At 35.7% G+C, this 20281-nt stretch overlaps 1 protein-coding gene across 9 annotated transcripts in view; it reads right to left on the reverse strand.

Moving 5' to 3' along the window:
- The window catches only part of GPATCH8 (G-patch domain containing 8), a 92995-nt gene that overhangs the window by 67500 nt on the left and 5214 nt on the right, over positions 1-20281 (reverse strand). For 5 of the 9 annotated variants that reach the window (XM_004012987.5, XM_042256080.1, XM_042256081.1 and 2 more), the window contains exon 2: positions 4976-5050. In XM_004012987.5, coding sequence (XP_004013036.4) covers positions 4976-5050 — 75 coding nt within the window. Of the gene's footprint in view, positions 1-3952; positions 3988-4975; positions 5051-20281 lie in introns of those variants that run through there. The other 4 variants (XM_042256082.2, XM_042256085.2, XM_060395714.1 and 1 more) reach the window with 3 other exon arrangements.

A 20281-nucleotide genomic window follows, 5' to 3' on the forward strand; every position in this document is an offset into this window, starting at 1 on the left:
TCCTGAAATAACAGTTTATTATTTTGGTTACTACAAAAGTGACTAAAAAAACTTCATTTTTTATTTTTAAGCAAAATAAATAATTTGAACTTTGGTTATAATCTTAAAGAACTGAAAATAAATATTTTTTTTAACACAGCCTGGTTTGTGACTGACAAAGAGGCATGTATAGAGATAGGCTGTTTATAATTTAAATACACATGGAAGAAATGCAGGGAAATACTAATTTCAAACAATTAATAAAGGAACTAACTTTGCCCAAGGGAGGTAGGCAAAAGGGTGGTTTTCCAAGTCATTCATAAAGAGTTCCCACAACCTATTTGTTGTTGTTTGGCCGTGCCAAATAGCCTGTAGGGTGTCAGTACCCTGATGAGGGATTGAACCTGGGTTCTTGGCAGTTAAAGTGCAGAGGTCCTAACCACTGAACCGCCAGGGAATTCCTCCCATGATCTATTTATTACTCTCTGTCCTTAAGACTCCAAAAATGGTGGCAATGTGGCATTATATTTGGTTAGGAATGAAGTTCTTATTCTTAATTCTGGTTAAACTATGAAGCTGAGCTAAAAACTCAAAACCTTTTTCATCTAGATTACCTAAATTGGCCTTTATGGTTTTTCTATTTCTAAACTTAAATGTAAATTAAACTGCTATATTTTAATCCTCTGTACTAAATGTGCAAGAAAGGAGGATATAATTTTTAAATGGGAACATCAATAATAGCAAGAAATGTGTATGAGAAACAACTACCAATATGCTAAAAACACAATACCAGCAATAACACAAAAACAAAAAACCATCTTATTATTGTTTTAGCCATTCCTCAACAATTTTATTAATTAAATACCAAGTAGAAAACTTTCCCAGGAACTTCTCTCTGCTCCCTGAAGCTGTATACCATCAAAGAAACAATAACCACTTGGGAAACAGCCCCACCAATCTGTATAATGGGAGTCTGCCAAACCCCACCCATCTGTATAATAGGAGTCTGCCAAAATATAGACTAAAATTCACTTCATTGGGTGGGGCTGATTCTAAGTTTTTTAATAATGGGAAATAGAATACCAAGTCTCAAGAGAAAACTATACTACAATTATGGCAGTGACTAGATGAATACTAATTCCACACTGAATTTTCTTTTAGTTGACAGCCACATTCAATTTACACCATTTAGCTCATTTTCAACAGTGACAAAAATGGCAAATCTCTTGAGTGGATTGTAAGCTTTGCTGATTGTGTATTAAAGACTCTATAAGCAAAAAACCAAGTGCTACTAGGTGAACCCATGCAAACAACAAGTTGTAAAAATTCCCCAACAAAAAATCTATAGCTCACTACAGATGACACAATGAAGACTAGAGAGAAAAGCCATATAGTAATGCTACACCATTCAGCTCCAAGAAGCACATTATTTATAGTGCAGTCCACATATGGTCACTGCTAAATATCAAATCAGCAGTCTTATAGAGTTACAGTTTGGAACTAGTGGAGTCCACAGATCTAAACAGATATGCAACATGACAAAACCCACTTATACATATACATCTAAATCCTTAGATATGCAAAGTAAACATCAGCAACTGGAATTTGAAAACTTACATTAATTTTTTTAAACTTGCTCAGTCAACCTGACAACTATAAAGACAGAATTTTAATCAGTCAGGTAGAACAAAGACCAAGTACTGGCTGATGGGCAGTTTCACTTCCAACTGCAACAATGACAACATATTTTAAGTGTATGGTGCAGGGATTTTGCCTTTTGTACAGCTTATAATCACTCTCCCATCTGATTTCTCATCTTCTTTCTATGGTAAAGATCACAAAGAACCATATACCTTAAGTCAGATCAACCAATTTTTGGATGTATGGTGGAATCCTAGACTGGGTTATGGTTTTAAGATTTTTGGTTTTTAACCGCTTTATTTTTCGGTATGAAGTGGAGATCATAATCATAGGTGGGACCTAAAACTCTCATAAAGTAGCTACATTAAAACATAAATTTTAAAAAGTTTTTTGTAATAAGAGCAAAATGTTAATACTTCCCACCTTCTCTTTAATTCAGATAAACAAGTTATCTGGCAATTCTTTAATAATTTTCTTGGAATAGTGTTTTATTACTGACCAGAAACTTCACTGAAAGATATCTGGTTAGTTGAAATAAACCAGAGAAAATAAAAATTTATACCAAAGATAATGAACTATTTCATTAACGCTGGATTTTGATGTATTTTCAACATTTCCGGATTGAAACTGAAATACCTGTATCATCTCAGGAACAAATCTAAGCTTCAGGAGTTTATCAAAATCATAATGTATTATCACATCTTTGTATCTCATCTCCCATCTTGCTGGTGTGCAACACATTTACCCTATTATAAAACAAAAAGACCTTAATCCTATACTCACAATAACCCTTCACACGGGCATATTCTTGGCACAAACCTGTGCAGAGACTTCCTCGGTTACCAGCTGCTGCAGATTACCTTCGTTTAAAAAAAAAAAATGACTAGACCTTTAGCTCCTGCAATGATCTGTAGACTCCCAAAGCTGCATATTTCCAGCCACTTTTGAGTTGCATGCTGTAGCAAAACAGTCAGCACCTCTCAATAGATATTGCTGCAGAGAAAGATTTTAATTCAGCAGAGACTCTTTCTGTGTGTTAGAAGCAACTGCTATTTCCCCCTAAGAAGAAGATAGCTCAATAGCTAAACAAGATAGCCAGCCAGCCAGACATGTAACTAATATACACTTACTTGGTGGGCATTCCTAAGGTGATAGGGCTCTTGGAGGTTAGGTTACTACACTATCTATTTTTATGCCAATCATTTTAGGACTTTTAAAACTTTAAATTTACCCCCAAATGATTGGTGAACAGAAATAAAATCTCTCTCTTTTTGCCCCACTTCTATCTAACACCACGTTGGCTATGAAGCACCTTACTATTACGACCTAAACTACCACATCACAAATAATGCATGTTTTAACGTGTTTCCAGAGTAAATTTTCATTAGAAGTACAATTTACTACTATACATCTCTGAATATATACTTATTCATAAAAAATTAAACATCCAGTCCGAGGATACTTGCTATTTTTAGTGGAGAAGATAATACTATTTAATAAATAAGGCATATATCAATTCCACTCCTACTCACTGAGATTACTCAGTCCGACTGCCTTATGACAGTGTTCTTTCTATGACATATGCTGGGAAAATTCCTGGACACTGTGAGAGGAAAAAGAGCACTAGTCCCACATGCCGAAGGAATGAACTTTCCAAAAACCTTTAAATGCAGTCCTAAAAGAAGGCTTTTAAAATGTTAAATATCATTTAATTTCCTGCTTTTATTAAATCTTTCTTGAGTAAAGTAATAATGAATACTAGGCCACAAATTTAGTCCAGCTAAATTTCCTGCAACTGTTGAGTCAGAGTACCCACTGAATTATAGCTTGTATAATATTAATCAACCTTGTACCATGCAGAATATGGCACCTGGGCCTTTCTTTTGACAGCTATCTATTCTTAAACTTTGACCCAAAGAAACATTTAAATGATATGGAAAAATTATTTTCCAAGTATAAAATACTGACCTAGCTAGCCCATAGATTTCACTGTAAAACTCCACCTTGTGATAATTCCCAAGACGATAGTAAAATAAGACAAAAACTTCAAAGATTTTTTAACTCATCAAAGTGGGCCTGGCATTTCATCCTTAAGTCAAAACACAAGACTGGGCTTTCAGCACAACATCAGATGTGAATTCTCCCTCTGCAGCATTATCACATGCGTCATCAATTACTGCCATGCCTAAGTCTAGCATCATGCCAGCACATTAAGACAGAAGGTACTATATGCAGTGTTCACTGGACCAGAAGAACAGAAATAAGAAGGGGAGGTGGGGAGAAAGAAACCCTAGAGAAGAAATTAAAAAAAGGCAGACCGTGCAATACAAACCAGATCATGGCTGCTTAGCTAATATGGGCCAACTGCTGTGGAAGAAAAATGTCGAACACCCCAAGTTGTGTAAATTTCTGTAAACATCTAAACACACACACAAACACACACAACACCAACCTAGTTAGGAACATAAATATATGTTGATCCTTTACTATGCTACAGCTATGAAAATAAAAGCTAAAGTTAAAATATCTGTATTCTCTAAACTGCCTTATTTTCCTGAGGGAGGAGGAGAAGCTAGTATTTCTTAAAGGGAGAAGGGGGAACATCTTGGCTGTTATAGAGACTCTCTCTCGGGTGACTTTCCATTCTAGTTAATCAATAACTCTCTGAAACCCTTATTAAATACATACACTTAAGAACAAATATTAAATACTGACAATACTGACAAATTTAGACATTTTAACAATGGACTGTGTAATCTGAAAATAAAGGGCTTTTCAAAATAAAAATAATGTTCAAAAATTAAGAGTCAGGAAAATAAATCTCCTTGTTCTGTTGCATTGTATCAATATTTAAAAATTAAGTCATGTGAATAGATACAATCAACTTTTGACAAAAACCAGACATCTCTTAAACCATAGAAACCAAAGTTACCATGTCTCACAAGAGTCTGGTAAATAAAAATATTAGCCCCTAACTGTTCCTAATGGAATATTTCACACATGATTATGTTGCCAGGAAAGGTGAAGTTTTTTAAAGGATCAAAATACATTTTACTCCTTTATTCAATTTACAAAAACTTCAACTAAACTTAAGCTTGTTATCTTTAACAGAGTATGGGCCAAAAATGGTATTTTTCCATCAAAATTCTAAAGTGTTTCTAGATTTTTTTCACTGATTTCCTAACATATTAAATATTAGATTACAACTCAAACTCTACTTGATTACTGTAGGGCATGCAAGAAAACAGCTCTAAACTGTACTACAAGCTAATTAATAAGTTTAACTTCATTCACATCAAGTGTCACACGAACACTACCTAACTATCTATGACCCCAAATTAAGCACTGATCTTACCGATTCTATAGGCTTGTCAAGGGATGCTTGTTCAATTTCCAAATGTCCTTCTTCATATTGATCAAAGTGATTACCCTGAAAAAACAAGATTACAGTTATTTTTCCTAAAAGCAAATGCCAAAATTATTAGTAAAACTAATCAAACTAGGAGGTTATCTTTAATTTTTCATTCTTTTTGAATAAACAACCCAAACTGTCACAAATTCAGGCTTTCTTAAATCTGTAAACACAATTTATTAGAAGTCTAGATCTAGTAATATGAACTTGTCTTCTTATGATAAACACTGAAATTGCTAACTAAAACATTAACCATCATTTGGGACAGCAACTCTTTCTTAGACTGACTATATTAGGAAGACTGCAGAATCTTAAAAACAAAGGGCTGTACTGTGTTTTACTTTTCCAAAACAATCTTGTGCTACAGCAAACAAACCCTGACAGCAGAATGCAAATAAAATCTGTATTACAACACTGTTCAATGTTGCTAGCATTGCCTTTCACTAAAACTGCTAAAATAGTCAACTTTAAATCATCAATTTCCAACTCCAAAGCTTCAAGGGGTTCAGAAACAATCTCTTGACACAGTATCCTCAATACAGCTATTCCTCAAATGATCTGCCAAAAGACACAAGCATGCCTGTATAACACCATATTTGACCATAATCAAGGAAGCTGTCACTACAACTAGAATAAGTCAAAACATCTAGGAAGTTCTCTCTAATTCTGTTTTTTTTTTTTTTTCCCTGCTCCATGAGAAAAGGAAGAATTCATAATTTAGCTTTAAATCAGAATATCAATTTTTCAGTTTCCTTATTGTTACAAAGTAACAAGTATCAAATCTGGGTCTCCCGCACTACAGGCAGATTATTTTACCATCCCAAATACAGGTATTCCTCAAATTATCTTACAAAGTAGAGGGCATGAGGATTTGTGAGTCCTGAATTTATTTAAGCCAAGAAGACTACAGATTTCAGTCTAGCCTAAATTTAATTCAGGTATGGAGTAGTAGGACAACCTGGATGTTCACCTAACCAAAAATTACTTGGCTCTTTCAAAGTAAAATTTTAATTGAACGAATACAGCTTAATTATAGCAAGCTCTGACATGTAATTTGCCACACGGTATGGTAAACATTAGGTTACTTGTTTTCGTCACCAGACTGTGAAGTCCTTAAGGACAAGAATGGGGTCTTGTAGGGACGAAAAAGTTCTGGAACTAGATAGTGGTAATAATGGTTGTATAACACTGGTAACGTATTTAACGCCACTGGACTATGCACTTTAATTAAAATGAAAAATGTTATGTTATTTGTTTTTACCAGGTTAAAGATAACAAAACTGTATGGTAGAGTCTATCTAAAAGAAGAAAGGAGTAATAGGATAGGAGTGGGGTTTCCAAAGATAAAAGCTCATCTTAAAAACGAAACAGGATTTAAGAGCAGAGGGGCTCAGACAGTAAAAGGATCTGCCTCAATGCAGGAGACGTGGTTTCGACTCCTAGGTTGGAAAGATCCCCTGGAGAAGGGAATGGTAACCCACTCCATTATTCGTGACCGGAGAATCCCATGGATAGAGGAGCCTGGCAGGCTACATACAGTCCATGGGCTCACAAAGAGTCAGACATGACTAAGCAACTAACACTACAACTCTCCCTTCCCAGAATGATGAAAAAACAACCATCAACAAATAATATAAAAAAATAGCCATTAATCCTGAAAGTCTGTCTTAATCGCCAATATTTCATCCAATGATCTCTTTAAAGTAACACCTGCCTCTTGGCATTTAACTTCTATTCTAGCATTCAAAAGTTTCATCGTTGGGGTTTCCCTGGTGGTTCAGTGGTAAAGAATCCACCTGCCAATGCAGAAGACATGGGTCTGATCCCTGATCTGGGAAGATCTCACATGCTGCAGAGCAACTAAGCCTAGGAAACACAGCTACTGAGCCCATGTCCCACAACTACTAAAGCCCACACACAGAAACTAGAGAAAACCTTGCGCAGCAACAAAGACCCAGCACAGCCAAAATTAAATAAATAACTTTATTTTTTAAGTTTAGCAGTTACTTAAAAGTTGTTAACTGCAAAGTACATCTAAATTCCTAAATAATAAATATCCAGATAAATTAGATTAACCCAAATCTCACAGTACAGGACACCAAAGTGAAAGTGATAGTCACTCAGTCGTGCCCAACTCTTTGCAACCCCATGGACTATACAGTCCATGGAATTCTCCAGGCCAGAATACTGGAGTGGATAGCCCTTCCCTTCTTCAGGTGATGTTCCCAACCCAGGGATCGAACCCAGGTCTCCCACATTGCAGGCAGATTCTTTACCAGCTTAGCCACAAGGCAAGCCCATAGGACACCAATGTCCGGCCAAATTTCATAATTCTCTTTTACTCTATCAGTCAGTTCAGTCACTCAGCTGTGTCCGACTCTTTGCGACCCCATAGACTGCAGCACGCCAGGCCTCCCTGTCCATCACCCACTCCCGGAGTTTACTCAAACTCATGTTCATCGAGACAGTTCTTTTACTCTATAGCTTGATATAATTTAATTATAAAAGAATAATTTCAAACTACCAACAATAATTGGCTACTATTTTTTAAAGCAGCTAAACCTTTATTTAACTTGGGACAATTGATTAATTGATCTTCAACAAAGGTTCAAAAACAATTAGAGAAGTATTTTCAATACATGGTGCTAGAACTAGGTACTCATATGCAAAAAAGTCTAATCCACACTGCACACCATAATAAAAATATAACTCAAAAAATGTATCACAGACCTAAAAGCAGACCTTGGGTGAGACAAGGATTTAAGGTACAACCCCAAAGCACAACTTATGAAAGAAAAAATTGAAAAACTGAATTGAGAGAAAATATTCACAAATCTTAGAAGATCTGTATCCAAAATATATAAAGAAGTCACAAAACACAATATTAAGAAAACCTAGTTCTAAAGTAGGCAAAAGTTTGCTGGTAGGAATGTAAAATGGTACAGTCACTTAAGAAAATAGTTTGGCAGTTTCTTATAAACTTATACACACATTTATCCAAATAATCCATCAATATTGTCACTAGGTATTCACACAAGTAAAACGAAAAACTTATGTTCACACAAAACCTGCCTGTGAATGTTTGGAAATTACTCAAATGTCCCTCAACTGGGAAAGAAATGTAAAAACTATAGTACACCCATACATGGACAAATATTCAGCAATAAAAGGAACAAACTACCCATATAAGCAACATGTGTATGAATTTCAAACACATTATGCTCATTAAAAGAAGTCATGCTGAAGAAGTTACCAGATTCTATTTATACAGCATTCTGAAAAAAGCAAAACTAGAGGAAAACACTAACTAGTGGTTTTTCAGCCCCCTAAAAACTGGTTGATTCTAGAAGTTAACTCAGAAACCTGTTTGAGAGACAAGAGATGAGACAGAGGCCATTTTTAACTGCACATGTTTTTTTCTTTTGAATTGTATACTTAACTAACCCAATACTCAAATATCCTAATAGAAATCACAATCACTTTGTGTTTTATCTCTGAATATTTAAAATGAAAGCTGTATGTATTTTTGAATCAACATCACTTTAAAATAAATTTTAAAATATTTCCCCAGAAATCTTAAATGGTGTTGATTCAAAAATACACAGTTATGTATTATGCTGTGTTACTTTGGGAGTTTTTCCCCAGAAGTAAAAGGTACTAGGGGGGAACACTGAGAGAAGAATATCACATTCTCCATAGCTATTACATATTTAAAATGCAGATGATACTGTAGCATTTCTCTTTTGTTTTAATAAGTAGAGACCAATGTCCAAAAAGGAAGAGTTTAATTCTATTTTATTAATGCAACAATTAGGAAGTCATTTAAAAGTTTTAAAACTACGTGGAAGTATGTTAACTTGAAGTTAAATGGAAGGGAAAAACTCAGAAAGATTGTGTGAGACTATGTGGAGAAAAATTAAACAAGCAATGTTATGTAAATGTGACAGGAGCTGGTAAGTATTTCTGGGGGGAAAAAAAACAACTAACCAATATCTAAAGTTTAGTTTTTTAAGTATCTGCTGACTTTAGTGATGGCACTTGAATTTAAACAGCCTGAAAAGAAATATCCTAGAGATTATCATAACTAACTTAGAGAATTGAGAGAGATCACTTCTCAATATTTTAAGTATCTGATTTGCCATAATAAACCAAACAATTAGCATCCTGTTTTTATTACTATCTTGCTATTTGGCCTCATACAAATCATGTTATAGTTTTCATCCATTCTGTACTCATTTACAAAATGAACTTGAACTAGACACTCATGTCATTTCTTGGCCTAAAATTCTATGAATTTGCAGATTTAAAGTGAATTAAAAGTATCCTACAGGGGAAAAAAAAAAAACCTGACATTTAAAATTTGCCACTACAAAAACCTAATTACTATCAAAAGTAAACTGTTAATCAAAAAGCTAATAATCCCTAGTGGTGAAGCATAAAACATTTTTCATCTACGCCAAAATAAACATAATGACATGAAAATCAAGTAAAAGCAAGCAATAAATACCCTGAGTTTGCTGTTGATTTTTCAGATACAATACCAAAAAGTACGGGACTTCCCAGGTGGCACTATGGTAAGGAGCCCGCCTGCCAACGCAGGAGAGCCGGGTTTGAGCCCTGGGTCGGGAAGAGTCTCTGGAGGAGGAAATGGCAACCCACTCTAGTATTCTTGCCTGGAGAATCAATCCCATAGACAGAGGAGCCTGGAATGCTATGGTCCACAGGGTCACAAAGAGTCAGACATGACTGAAGTGACTTAGCGCAGCACAGCACACAGAAGGCATGATGCATAAAAAAATAACTGCTAAGGACTTTATTAAAATGTAAAACGTCTGCTCTGTGAAAGTCACTGTCAAGAGAATAAGAGGACAAGCCACGAATCAGGAGAAAATATTGCAAAAAAGCACACTGGACAAAGAGCTGTTATCCAAAATATACAAAGAACTCAAACAATAAGAAAACAACTGAACTTAAAAAATGGGCAAAAGATCTAAACTGACACTTCATCAAAGAAAATATACACATAACAAATACTACAACTTATTTCATTAGAGAACTGCAAGTTAAAATGAAATGCCACTACATATGAGAATGGCTAACATCCAAGATACTGACAACATCAAATGCTAGCAAGGATGTGGGAGCAACAGGAATTCTCACTCACTGCTGGTGGGAAAGCAAAATACAAAAGACAGTTTGGCAGTTTCTTACAATACTAAACATACTCTTACCATACCATCCAGCATTTGCATTCCTTGGTATTTATCCAAATGAGTTTAAAATTTACATCAAAATCTTATACATGACAGTTACAGTAGTTTTTATTCACAACTGCTAGAATTTGGAAACCACCAAGATGTTGAACTCTGGAAGTTGGTGATGGACAGGGAGGCCCGGTGTGCTGCAATTCACAGGGTCGCAAACAGTCGGACACGACTGAGCAACTGAACTGAAGATGTTGAAGAGATGAACAGATTAACTGATGAACAGATTTTGTTACATCTATGCAACAAAATATTATTCAGCACTAAAAAGATGAGCTATCAAGTCACAGAAAGACACAGAGGAGTCCTGAAAACATATTACTAAGTGAGAGATGCCAATCTGAAAAGAAAACATATTTTGACTCCAAGTAAGTAACACTCTGGAAGAAGCAATACAATGGAAACAGTTACGGGTACACACACATACAGTGTGTGGCTATCAGGGGCTTAAAGGGAAAAAAGGGATAAACAGATGGAACACAGATTTTTAGGACAGTGTAACTGTAATGGTGGCTACATGTCATTATACTACGTATGTCAAAACTATAGAACTACATCAAGAGTAAAGCCTAAGATATACTAGGACCTTGGGTGATAATTAGGTGTCAATGCTGGTTCACCTTTTGTAACAAATGTACCACTCAGGTGGGAATTGTTGATTACAGTTGATGTGAAGGAGGGAACGGGTATATGGAAACTGAATGTTGAGCCTAATTTAAAACTGACTTAAAAAATAAAATCTATGTATTTTTTTAAAGTAAACAACAAAAAGTTAATAATCTGAGTAAACCCATAGTCAAATTTCCAAGGCATTTCTTCAAAATAGTATGTTCATTTTAAAACTTGACTACAAAATTGTAAAACTGATAACAATGATTATCTCTAAGAAATGAAATAAAGTAGCACTTTCACTTTTTCCTGTTACAATGTAGCCTGAACTTTTAACAATATCTACTTTTACATTTGTATTACTTGCTCTGTTTTAGTGGCGGTTTTTTTTCCCCTGATTTTTGCTTTTTAATTGCTTTATTAACTTTACATTTTTCTATGCAAATAGGTGAAACTATACTGTTAACAGAAACTTAGCTTGGGTACCAAGGCAATGTCCAATCAGAAGCTGGTAACATCTGACACATGGAAATTACAAAAGGTTTACAGTAAAGGCATATCAGGAAAATGCAAGGGAAAAGAATAACTATTAATCTCATGGGAAATGGCAGGAGTCAAGGCATAAGGCAAAATTCATCATGATGGTCATGATGATTAGAGACATTCATTAATACAGAAATAAATGTGCCGTACTAATGAGATGTTAATAAGGGGGAAACAGGCACAGAGTATATGAGAGGTGTGGTGTATAAAAAAACTCTGCACTACCTCAGCAAACTTTCTGTAAATCTAAAACTGTTCTAAAATAAAGGTTTACTTTTTAAAGTTTTGGGAAGGATCAATACCATTCCACACACACAGACATGTATAGCTTTCTTTAGCTTTATAAAATCCTTTAGAAACCTTACCCTAATAAGCTCATGATATACTCAATACAGGATCTGGGAACCAGTTGAATTTAGGGGATTTTTTTAAAAAATCATCTCTATTTTACAAACAAGAGAACTGATACATAAACTGATACAGAGATTGTCACAAATTCACAAAGGCTTCTGATTCTTAGTCCCATACTCCTGCCACTGTATTCTACTATACAAAACCCAAAGATTAAAAAAACAATAACCTTGCCGCCATAATTCTGAAATAATATTCTCTATAGAAAGCAGGAATAGTCAAAACTTAGCGATATGTAAAACAGATAACTAATAACCTGCTGTATAGATGGATGGATGTACAGCATAGGAAACTCTATTCAATACTTTGTAATGGCCTATATGGGAAAAGAATCTTAAAAAAAAAAAAACAGTGGAGAGAGAGATATAGATACATAAGTGGCTCACTGTGCTGTACATTTGAAACCAACAACACTGTAAACCAACTATACTCCAATAAATTTTTTAAAATTTAGTTATAAAATAGATGGAAAGACTGAGGATGTATTACAAATGAGAGAAGACAATCAAGAAACGCTAAATGTAAACAATGTGGAAACCTGGATGGGATACTGGAACAGAAAAAGGACATCAGTGGAAAAACTGGTAAAATTCAAATAAGGTCTGTGATTTAGTTAATATTCTCTTACCAATGATAAATTCTTAGTCTTGATAATTATGTTATGGTTATTATACAAATATTATAGCAGAAGAACATGAGTGAGTAGCATACCAAAACCCTCTACACTATTTTGGGGACTATTCTGTAAGTCTAAAATTAGTTAAAAATAAAAACAAAAAGTAAAAACCTTTTAGTAATCATTATTATTGAAAGCATATTATGAGAAAAAAAATCAAAGAGCTAAAAACTGTACTTTTGGAAAGGTAGAACGGAGACTGCTTGTATATATTAAGTAACTCTGAAAGAATCCCCATATAATTAGATTAAACACTGGTTGTCTTTGAGAAGAAGTGATTTAACTTTTCACTCTGAATCCTTCTGTCCCTTCTGAATGTTGTACTAAAAAAGCAAAATGGAGGATGGACTACAAAGAGTGATTTCAAACTCCCAGGGCACAAACTATAGAAGCAGTGGCGGTGATGATGATGATAATATTTCTTGCCTTTCTCTCCCACAAAAATTTTTTTCAACTCATTCTGATGAATTTAATAAGATTGTTCTTTCCAAAAATAATCAGCAAGGCATCTGATTATCTGCTGGCCTCAACAGGGATTTGAAGAGAAGTAATTTTTTCTGCTTTACCCTGCTTTCAAAACCACATTTAGATCTCTGAAACCCCATTAGTGGTAGGATGACTGTATCATACAAACCAGGGCATAGAGAGGAAGAGGGTGTGGAAAACCTAATTACCCCTGGACAAGAGGTATAAACTAAACAGTCATCCTGGTGAAAATTCACAGATCCTGTGATTATTAAGCCATTCTTAAAATTTGATTTCAATGATCACTATTTTGAACAGTTATTTCATTGTCCAAATCAATTCTTCCTTTCTAAATATTACCTGCTTTTAGAGTGAAATATACCTTTTCATTTATGCTGATCAGAAATATAAGTTCAAAAAGATCAGACATACACAAAATGTGTCAAAGATTTTTAAATGCACACCCACGTATACATACAGCCGGCTGACTTTCTTTTAACTGCCTCTTCTCTCAAAAAAGGATCAACATGGGGTAGGTCTTAACTACAAATCAATAGAACCTGACTGACCTGCATATTACTGAAGTACACAGTAGCTTTAGTTCCTTACAGGTCAAGGATTCTGCTTCCAAGCACAGGACAAATGTGGAAATTTTCAATTACAAATTTAGCTGCATGGATCATTTCAATATAAATAGAGACTAAGGTTGCCCTAAATTGATCCATATAAATGAATCTTGTTATTTGCTAACCAGTGCTGATTTTGGAATCTACACGATCCCACAGCTTTTCCAGTAATTAACTATATGGCTATTAATACGGAAAATGAGAAATAAAGAAAAGTTTGGGACCATTCTTTAAGGATCACAACCAACAACCCATAATTTCAAATAGCAAAACAAAATATTTAAGACCCCGAAGAGGTGAGCCTCTTCCATCTTCTTATAGTTATTAAAATTTCATACCATTTCTAAAAAAAAATTTTTTGATGAAAAGTATTACTCATAGTAAAAGTTGGCAGATCCAAAGTTTCCAATTTGAATCAAATCCATTATTAACAGGAGGATTATACAGACTGAAAATTTAAATCCCGTCTGGCTTTCCTATCTAGACTAGGTATGAGACAAGTTTAAAGTTTTATCTTTGTCAGCTTTATTGTACCACTCATGCAAACCCATCTTAGCACCTGGCTCTAGCTATTAAGCTGCCTGTTATAGATGTTCCTGTCTCGGCTCCAAATCTCTGCAATCAAAATTTATTTTTTCTACTGTATTTACCATCATCCCCTTAGAGACAGCCTAAAGTCACAAAGTAGATATATTAATTGTAGCCCTACATCACAACTCAAATAATATATTTGTTTATAATTTGGACTTTCTAAATTCAAAACATATAATGATGCTGATTTCACCTACCATGGATTAAAAATGGTTTAGTGTATAGAGCCATACAGAACAGCTTCATATTTCACCTATGAACAAAACCCATTCTCCTCTGACAACAAATAATGAGAATTCATCTCTGTCTCCCTCTCCCTTACCCCCGCCAAGTAAACTAATTCTAGTATGGTCTCAAATCAGAAAGAAAACATCTCAGGATGAAAAACATATCCAGAAAGTAATGGATATTTGGGGAATCCCTTAGTGGTCCAGTGGTCAGGACTCTGAGCTTTCACTGCTGAGGGCCCAGGTTCAATCACTGGTCGGGGAACTAAGATCCCACAAGCTACATGGCTTGGCCATAAAAATAAAGAAATGAACATCCTGGGGGATTACTGATATCATTTTATTAGTATAATAAAAATATATTTAAACTTAGAAACACCACTGTGGTGAATTCCTCAAAAACCCAAGTTCTTCACTATTGTTTTCATCATCATACAGTCTGATTTCCAGTGACTTTCAGTACATTACTATAAAGCCAAAGATGTCTGAAGTCAGACGCCAGAAATCAAATCAGTCTGCTGGGGGTGGAGGTGGGAGTGGGGCTGTGTGTGTCTGCTGGGGGGGGTGTGTGTGTGCTTACTCACTCAGTTGTGTCCAATTATGGGTGTGGGTGTGTGTGTGCGCGCATGTGCGCGCTTACTCACTCAGTTGGGACCCTGGGCTGTAACCCGCCAGGTTCCTCTATTCATGGGCTTTTTCAGGCAAGAATACTGGAGAGAGTTGCCATTTTCCTCCTCCAGGGGATCTTCCCAATCCAGGGATTGAACTCGTGTCTCTTCTGTCTCCTGCACTGCAGGCAGATTCTTTACCCGCTGAGCCATCTATAACCTTAGGCAGATTACCAAACCACTCACTGGGCTTAGGCCTGTTTCCCCAGCTATCAAATCCAGATGATGACACTACTGTATTACTGCACAGGTTTTGAGATTTAAAGAGTTAAAAAAAAGTAATAAATTATTATTTCAAGACATTGTTGAGGCCAGTCAGTAACCCAGAAAAATAAATCCACTTACTAAATTTAACTCTATGTAATTTGGTAGGAGAGATAATTTGCTAAGCAATCTCAGTAAGTATCTAAGAATCTGAAAACACACTACACTGAGTCAAGGGTATGAGCATATCACACCCTAGTCTAAAAATACATGTACATCTGTTTGACATATCAAATTTTCTGGATAATTGGACTAGATCAAGAAAGGACTGGTTTCCAAAAACTCACTACACTGAAAAATTAGTATCTTTTAAAAACCCCACAGGAGAAACAGACCTTTTTCAGAAATGCAGGCAAAATCAGGAAACAATTTCTGAGGCGTTCAAAAAGATATGGAGACAGTAGGTAAGAAGTCCTGTGGGATCCACATCAATGCTTATTATTTCTTTCACCACTCGCTGGTATGATAAATGACTAGACACGTGACAAAAATTCTGCACTAGTCCACAGAAAAACAATGTGTATATACAATATGACACACAAAAGAAAACTCACAACTAAGATTGCTATAATTAATATATACAATATAAAATAAAGTGAGATTACAAACCTCCATTCCTGAAATATCCTTCAATTGGCTTTATAGGACATCACAGAACTAACAGTTCAACTGTTAGATAATCCACAGCACAGCAGGAAGTTGATCCCCCAAGTTGGACATAATCCTCAGACTCTACGTTCTTTCCTACATACGTGCCTCTGCTGCTAAGTCGCTTCAGTCGTGTCCGACTCTGTGCGACCCCATAGACGACAACCCACCAGGCTCCCCTGTCCCCAGGATTCTCCAGGCAAGAACACTGGTGTGGGTTGCCATTTATTTCTCCAACGCATGAAAGTGAAAAGTGAGAGTGAAGTTGCTCAGTCATGCCGGACTCTTAATGACCCCATGGACTGCAGCCCACCAGGCTCCTCCGTCCATGGGATTTTCCAGGCAAAAGAGTACTGGAGGGGGGTGCCACTGCCTTCTCCATATGTGCCTCTACTTAACCATTAATTCAAATATCTGAGCAACTTGTAGGTGCCAGACCCTGAACCAATTCTAGAAAAATGAATAAGAAAGAATCTGCATTCAAGGAGTTCTACATCCAGGGAGATGAGATAAATTATAAGCATTATAATAAAATAATAAGTATCATAAAGTATACAGTAGGAGAGATAAAAACAACACAGTGGTTAAAGGCTGAGACTAGTTCAAACTACTTGAAAGCTATCTCTTTGACTCACTAGCTGTGTGAAGTGGGTAAGTTTTTCATTTGTAAAATAGAGATAAAAATAGAACCTACCTAACTGGGAGATTGTAAGAGAAAATAAGCATAACATAGTGCCCAACAGAGAGCACTCTGTACTGTTAGCTGCTACTATTACTAATAAATTTGCTGTTACTGAAATATGACCAAAGAAAATAAGCAACTAACTGCCTAGGGAAGATGTCACAGACACAACTAATTGAGTCTTGAAGAATGAGTGGTAAGAATTCCAGAGAGGTAGGAGCATATGCAAAAACAAAAACAAGAAAAAGCCTAGCAGGTCCAGATAAAAACAGAAACTACAGGATGGCAAGACAATGACAGGGCAAGAAAAGAAACACATCTGTTACAATGGCACCAGATGCTTAACAGTCTCAAAAGCCAAGTTAGTGCATTTGGATTTTATTCTTGAAACAATCAGGAATGACAGGAAAAGTCGTATTTTAGGAGAGAACAAGGTTCAAATCTGAGTTTACTGTGTGGCCTCAATTTCTGTTTTCTCTTCTGTAAAGGGAAGGATACTACCACCTCACTTGGATGGTTACTTAGATAAATATCTCCCAAATGCCTTGGCACAAAGCCTGTCATTTAATACTATTCAACAAACAGTAGCTGACAGTTTCATCACTAGATTCCACAGCAGTCAACTTCTGATGCTATAATGGTCATGGATACATTTTGACACCTTATTTTGACAGTATCCAGTAGAAGTACCACGCTTCTCTACCATCTACTCTTCTACTGGAATAAATGAAAAAAATAGACTGATTTTTAAAAGCCTTTTCTTATCCTTTTTTATATTTTATGATGCTATGCCAACAAACAGGAACTCAATAAATGACTGGGAAATGGAATGGAATTTCTGGTAGACCTATGAACAGCAAAAAGGCAGGCAAGAAGTCATAAATGACCAATTAAGCTTATAAAGGTGAGATACTCCTGGGGGGAAAAAATTAACAATAAGCATACCAACTACTTCCGACCAGTTAGTTAACTGGTAAAAAATGCTGCCAAGTATTAAAGAGAAACAATACTTTGCATAATGTAGACAATACCAACATTCATCACCTCAAAGGGGCCAATCTATAAGTCACAGCAGCAAGAATGCTACAAAAGAAATCAGAAGATTTAAGTTCAAAACTCAGGCCTGTACTAGACAAGTTTCCTCATCTCTAATAGACTTACTACCTACTCTATTCACCTTGCTGAGTTACTGGGAGAATTAGATAAGACTGTACACAAGGGCAGTTATTAAAGTGTCGTGACAGTATGCAACTACACGATATTACCATTCTAATATCCAGGTCAGACGACTTTACAACACCCTGGCGCCTCAGTTTCCTAACTTCCTTTCCTAAAATGATCCTGATGTCCATTCTACCGTAGCCATTTCACTCTTATGGTCATTACGACTTCAATTCCTCCATTATCTCTATTTCAAACACTGTGCTCTCTCGCCACAACCTTCTGTCTTTCCAACTCAATTCCTCTAGCACCTCCACTCCAAGAATCCTTCAGCCTCATCAGAACCTACGACCCACTGATTCAATGTTCTCTACCCTTAACCCTCGAAGTCCTCACTTGTCTCTCGGCCAAGCTTAAAATCACATAGTCCACTATTATAATCATTCCCTTGTATACACCTTCTACTCTACTCCCTTGCCCCCATTCACATTAATTCCGGTTAATGGAGACCGGTCATCACAGCTTTAACAGTACGTGTAGCACATCTAACAGAACTCTATCTAAATCAGTCTTCCTACGTCTATTTCCCTGCTTAACACTTTAAATAACCAGTACACACCTGCTTACAGCATTGAAATAAAACTTTTGTAGCCCTAGCTTTTCTTTTTCCCATTCCCAATGGTTTATTCATTGTCCTTAAAAAAAAAAAAAACAAAAAAAACACAACCAACTCTGCTAGTTTGACCTCTACACTTTTACCCTGGCTATTTTCTCCAGCTGAATGCCTCCCTATCTTCTCCTTTGCAAGGATGCAAACCCATCTTTCAAGAGCCAGTTTAAATGTTTCAGAAAGGCACACTTAATCATCCCACTTTAAGGGTTCTCTTCCTCCCTTCTGCTGCTGCTGCTGCTGTTTAAGTCGCTTCAGTCGTGTCCAACTCTGTGGGACCCCACAGACGGCAGCCCACCAGGCTCCGCCGTCCCTGGGATTCTCCAGGCAAGAACACTGGAGTGGGTTGCCATTTCCTTCTCCAATGCATGAAAGTGAAAACTGCAAGTGAAGTCGCTCAGTCGTGTCCGACCCTCGGCGACCCCATGGACTGCAGCCTTCCAGGCTCCTCTGCCCATGGGATTTTCCAGGCAAGAGTACTGGAGTAGGGTGCCATTGCCTTCTCCTCTTTCTCCCTTAGGGTTTTGCATTTATTTACTGTAATACTATTTATCTGATAATCATATTAGTCTTATTTATAATACGTACTGTTTTTACTTTTGGTATCTCCCCAGATATAACAATAGCTCCCTAAAAAACACCACTTCTTTTTTTTTTTTAAACACCACTTCTTAATCAACTCCCTCAAAGACATAATCATACATACAATTCTTAAAACAAACATTTCAAATACTGTTTTAACAACTTTTCAAAAAATTAACATATTCTAAAAAATATTTCTGAAGTAAATATACCTTTTTGTATCTCTTGTGCAGATGAATCCCTAAAGTAGTATTAATTAGATTTTCAACTACTTTTGTCCCTTTTATACTCCATAATTTTACTCATAGGAACAAGATAAGTTATTGACACTATAGCATGTAATCCACAAGCATCAGCTTTAGTTTCTATAGTCAAGACCTAAAGTATCAAATTAATTTACTGATTTTAGCAGTACTGCCTATAAAAAAAAAAATTAAGCCTCTCTCTCTCAACTCTGGAAAAATAATATCAAATGAACCATGAGATAGGAATACTGACTTTTCCAACAATCATTATTTAAAATGTCAGATACAGAACATGATCAATCACTTTTCTCTATAACAACTTTAAACCTGGAGAGCTATTTTGTATTCCAGTTCTAATAAACAGAGACATAAACTGAAATCCCCCCTTGAAATCAACATAATTGCTTTAGCAAGGATCACAAAAATAATTGGAAACTCATGAGACAAGAGTAAATGTAATATTACAAAGGTAAATTTCTGGTCACTTGAGTGACACAAAATACAAGATTTACCTTACTCTAACATTGTTGGTAAAAAAAAGAATTCAGGCAAATAACAGGAAACTCTGTTTGGAGCCCGAATGTTAATTTCTTACTCACTACAGCACATACTAAAACATTATGTGCTATTAACCTGTGTACAATGCCAAAGTAACTTTAGCTATACTTTTTTTCTCAAACATTTCTAAATTAGACATAAAATACTAAGTGTATGTTAAATCTCAAAGAAATCATTTTGTATAGGCATAACAATACAGTATATTCAGCTTGGGCATATTTAATTTTTTGCACTGATTAATACAACATGTATTAAGCACATTTGGTTAGACTTCCACAGTTAAATGGACAATTCACTTTTTATAACTGGAAAATCATTACAACATCTTCTGGTATTCACTGCAATATCAAATCAATGCC

Source organism: Ovis aries, chromosome 11, assembly GCF_016772045.2.
Source record: "Ovis aries strain OAR_USU_Benz2616 breed Rambouillet chromosome 11, ARS-UI_Ramb_v3.0, whole genome shotgun sequence".
Lineage (NCBI taxonomy): Eukaryota > Metazoa > Chordata > Mammalia > Artiodactyla > Bovidae > Ovis > Ovis aries.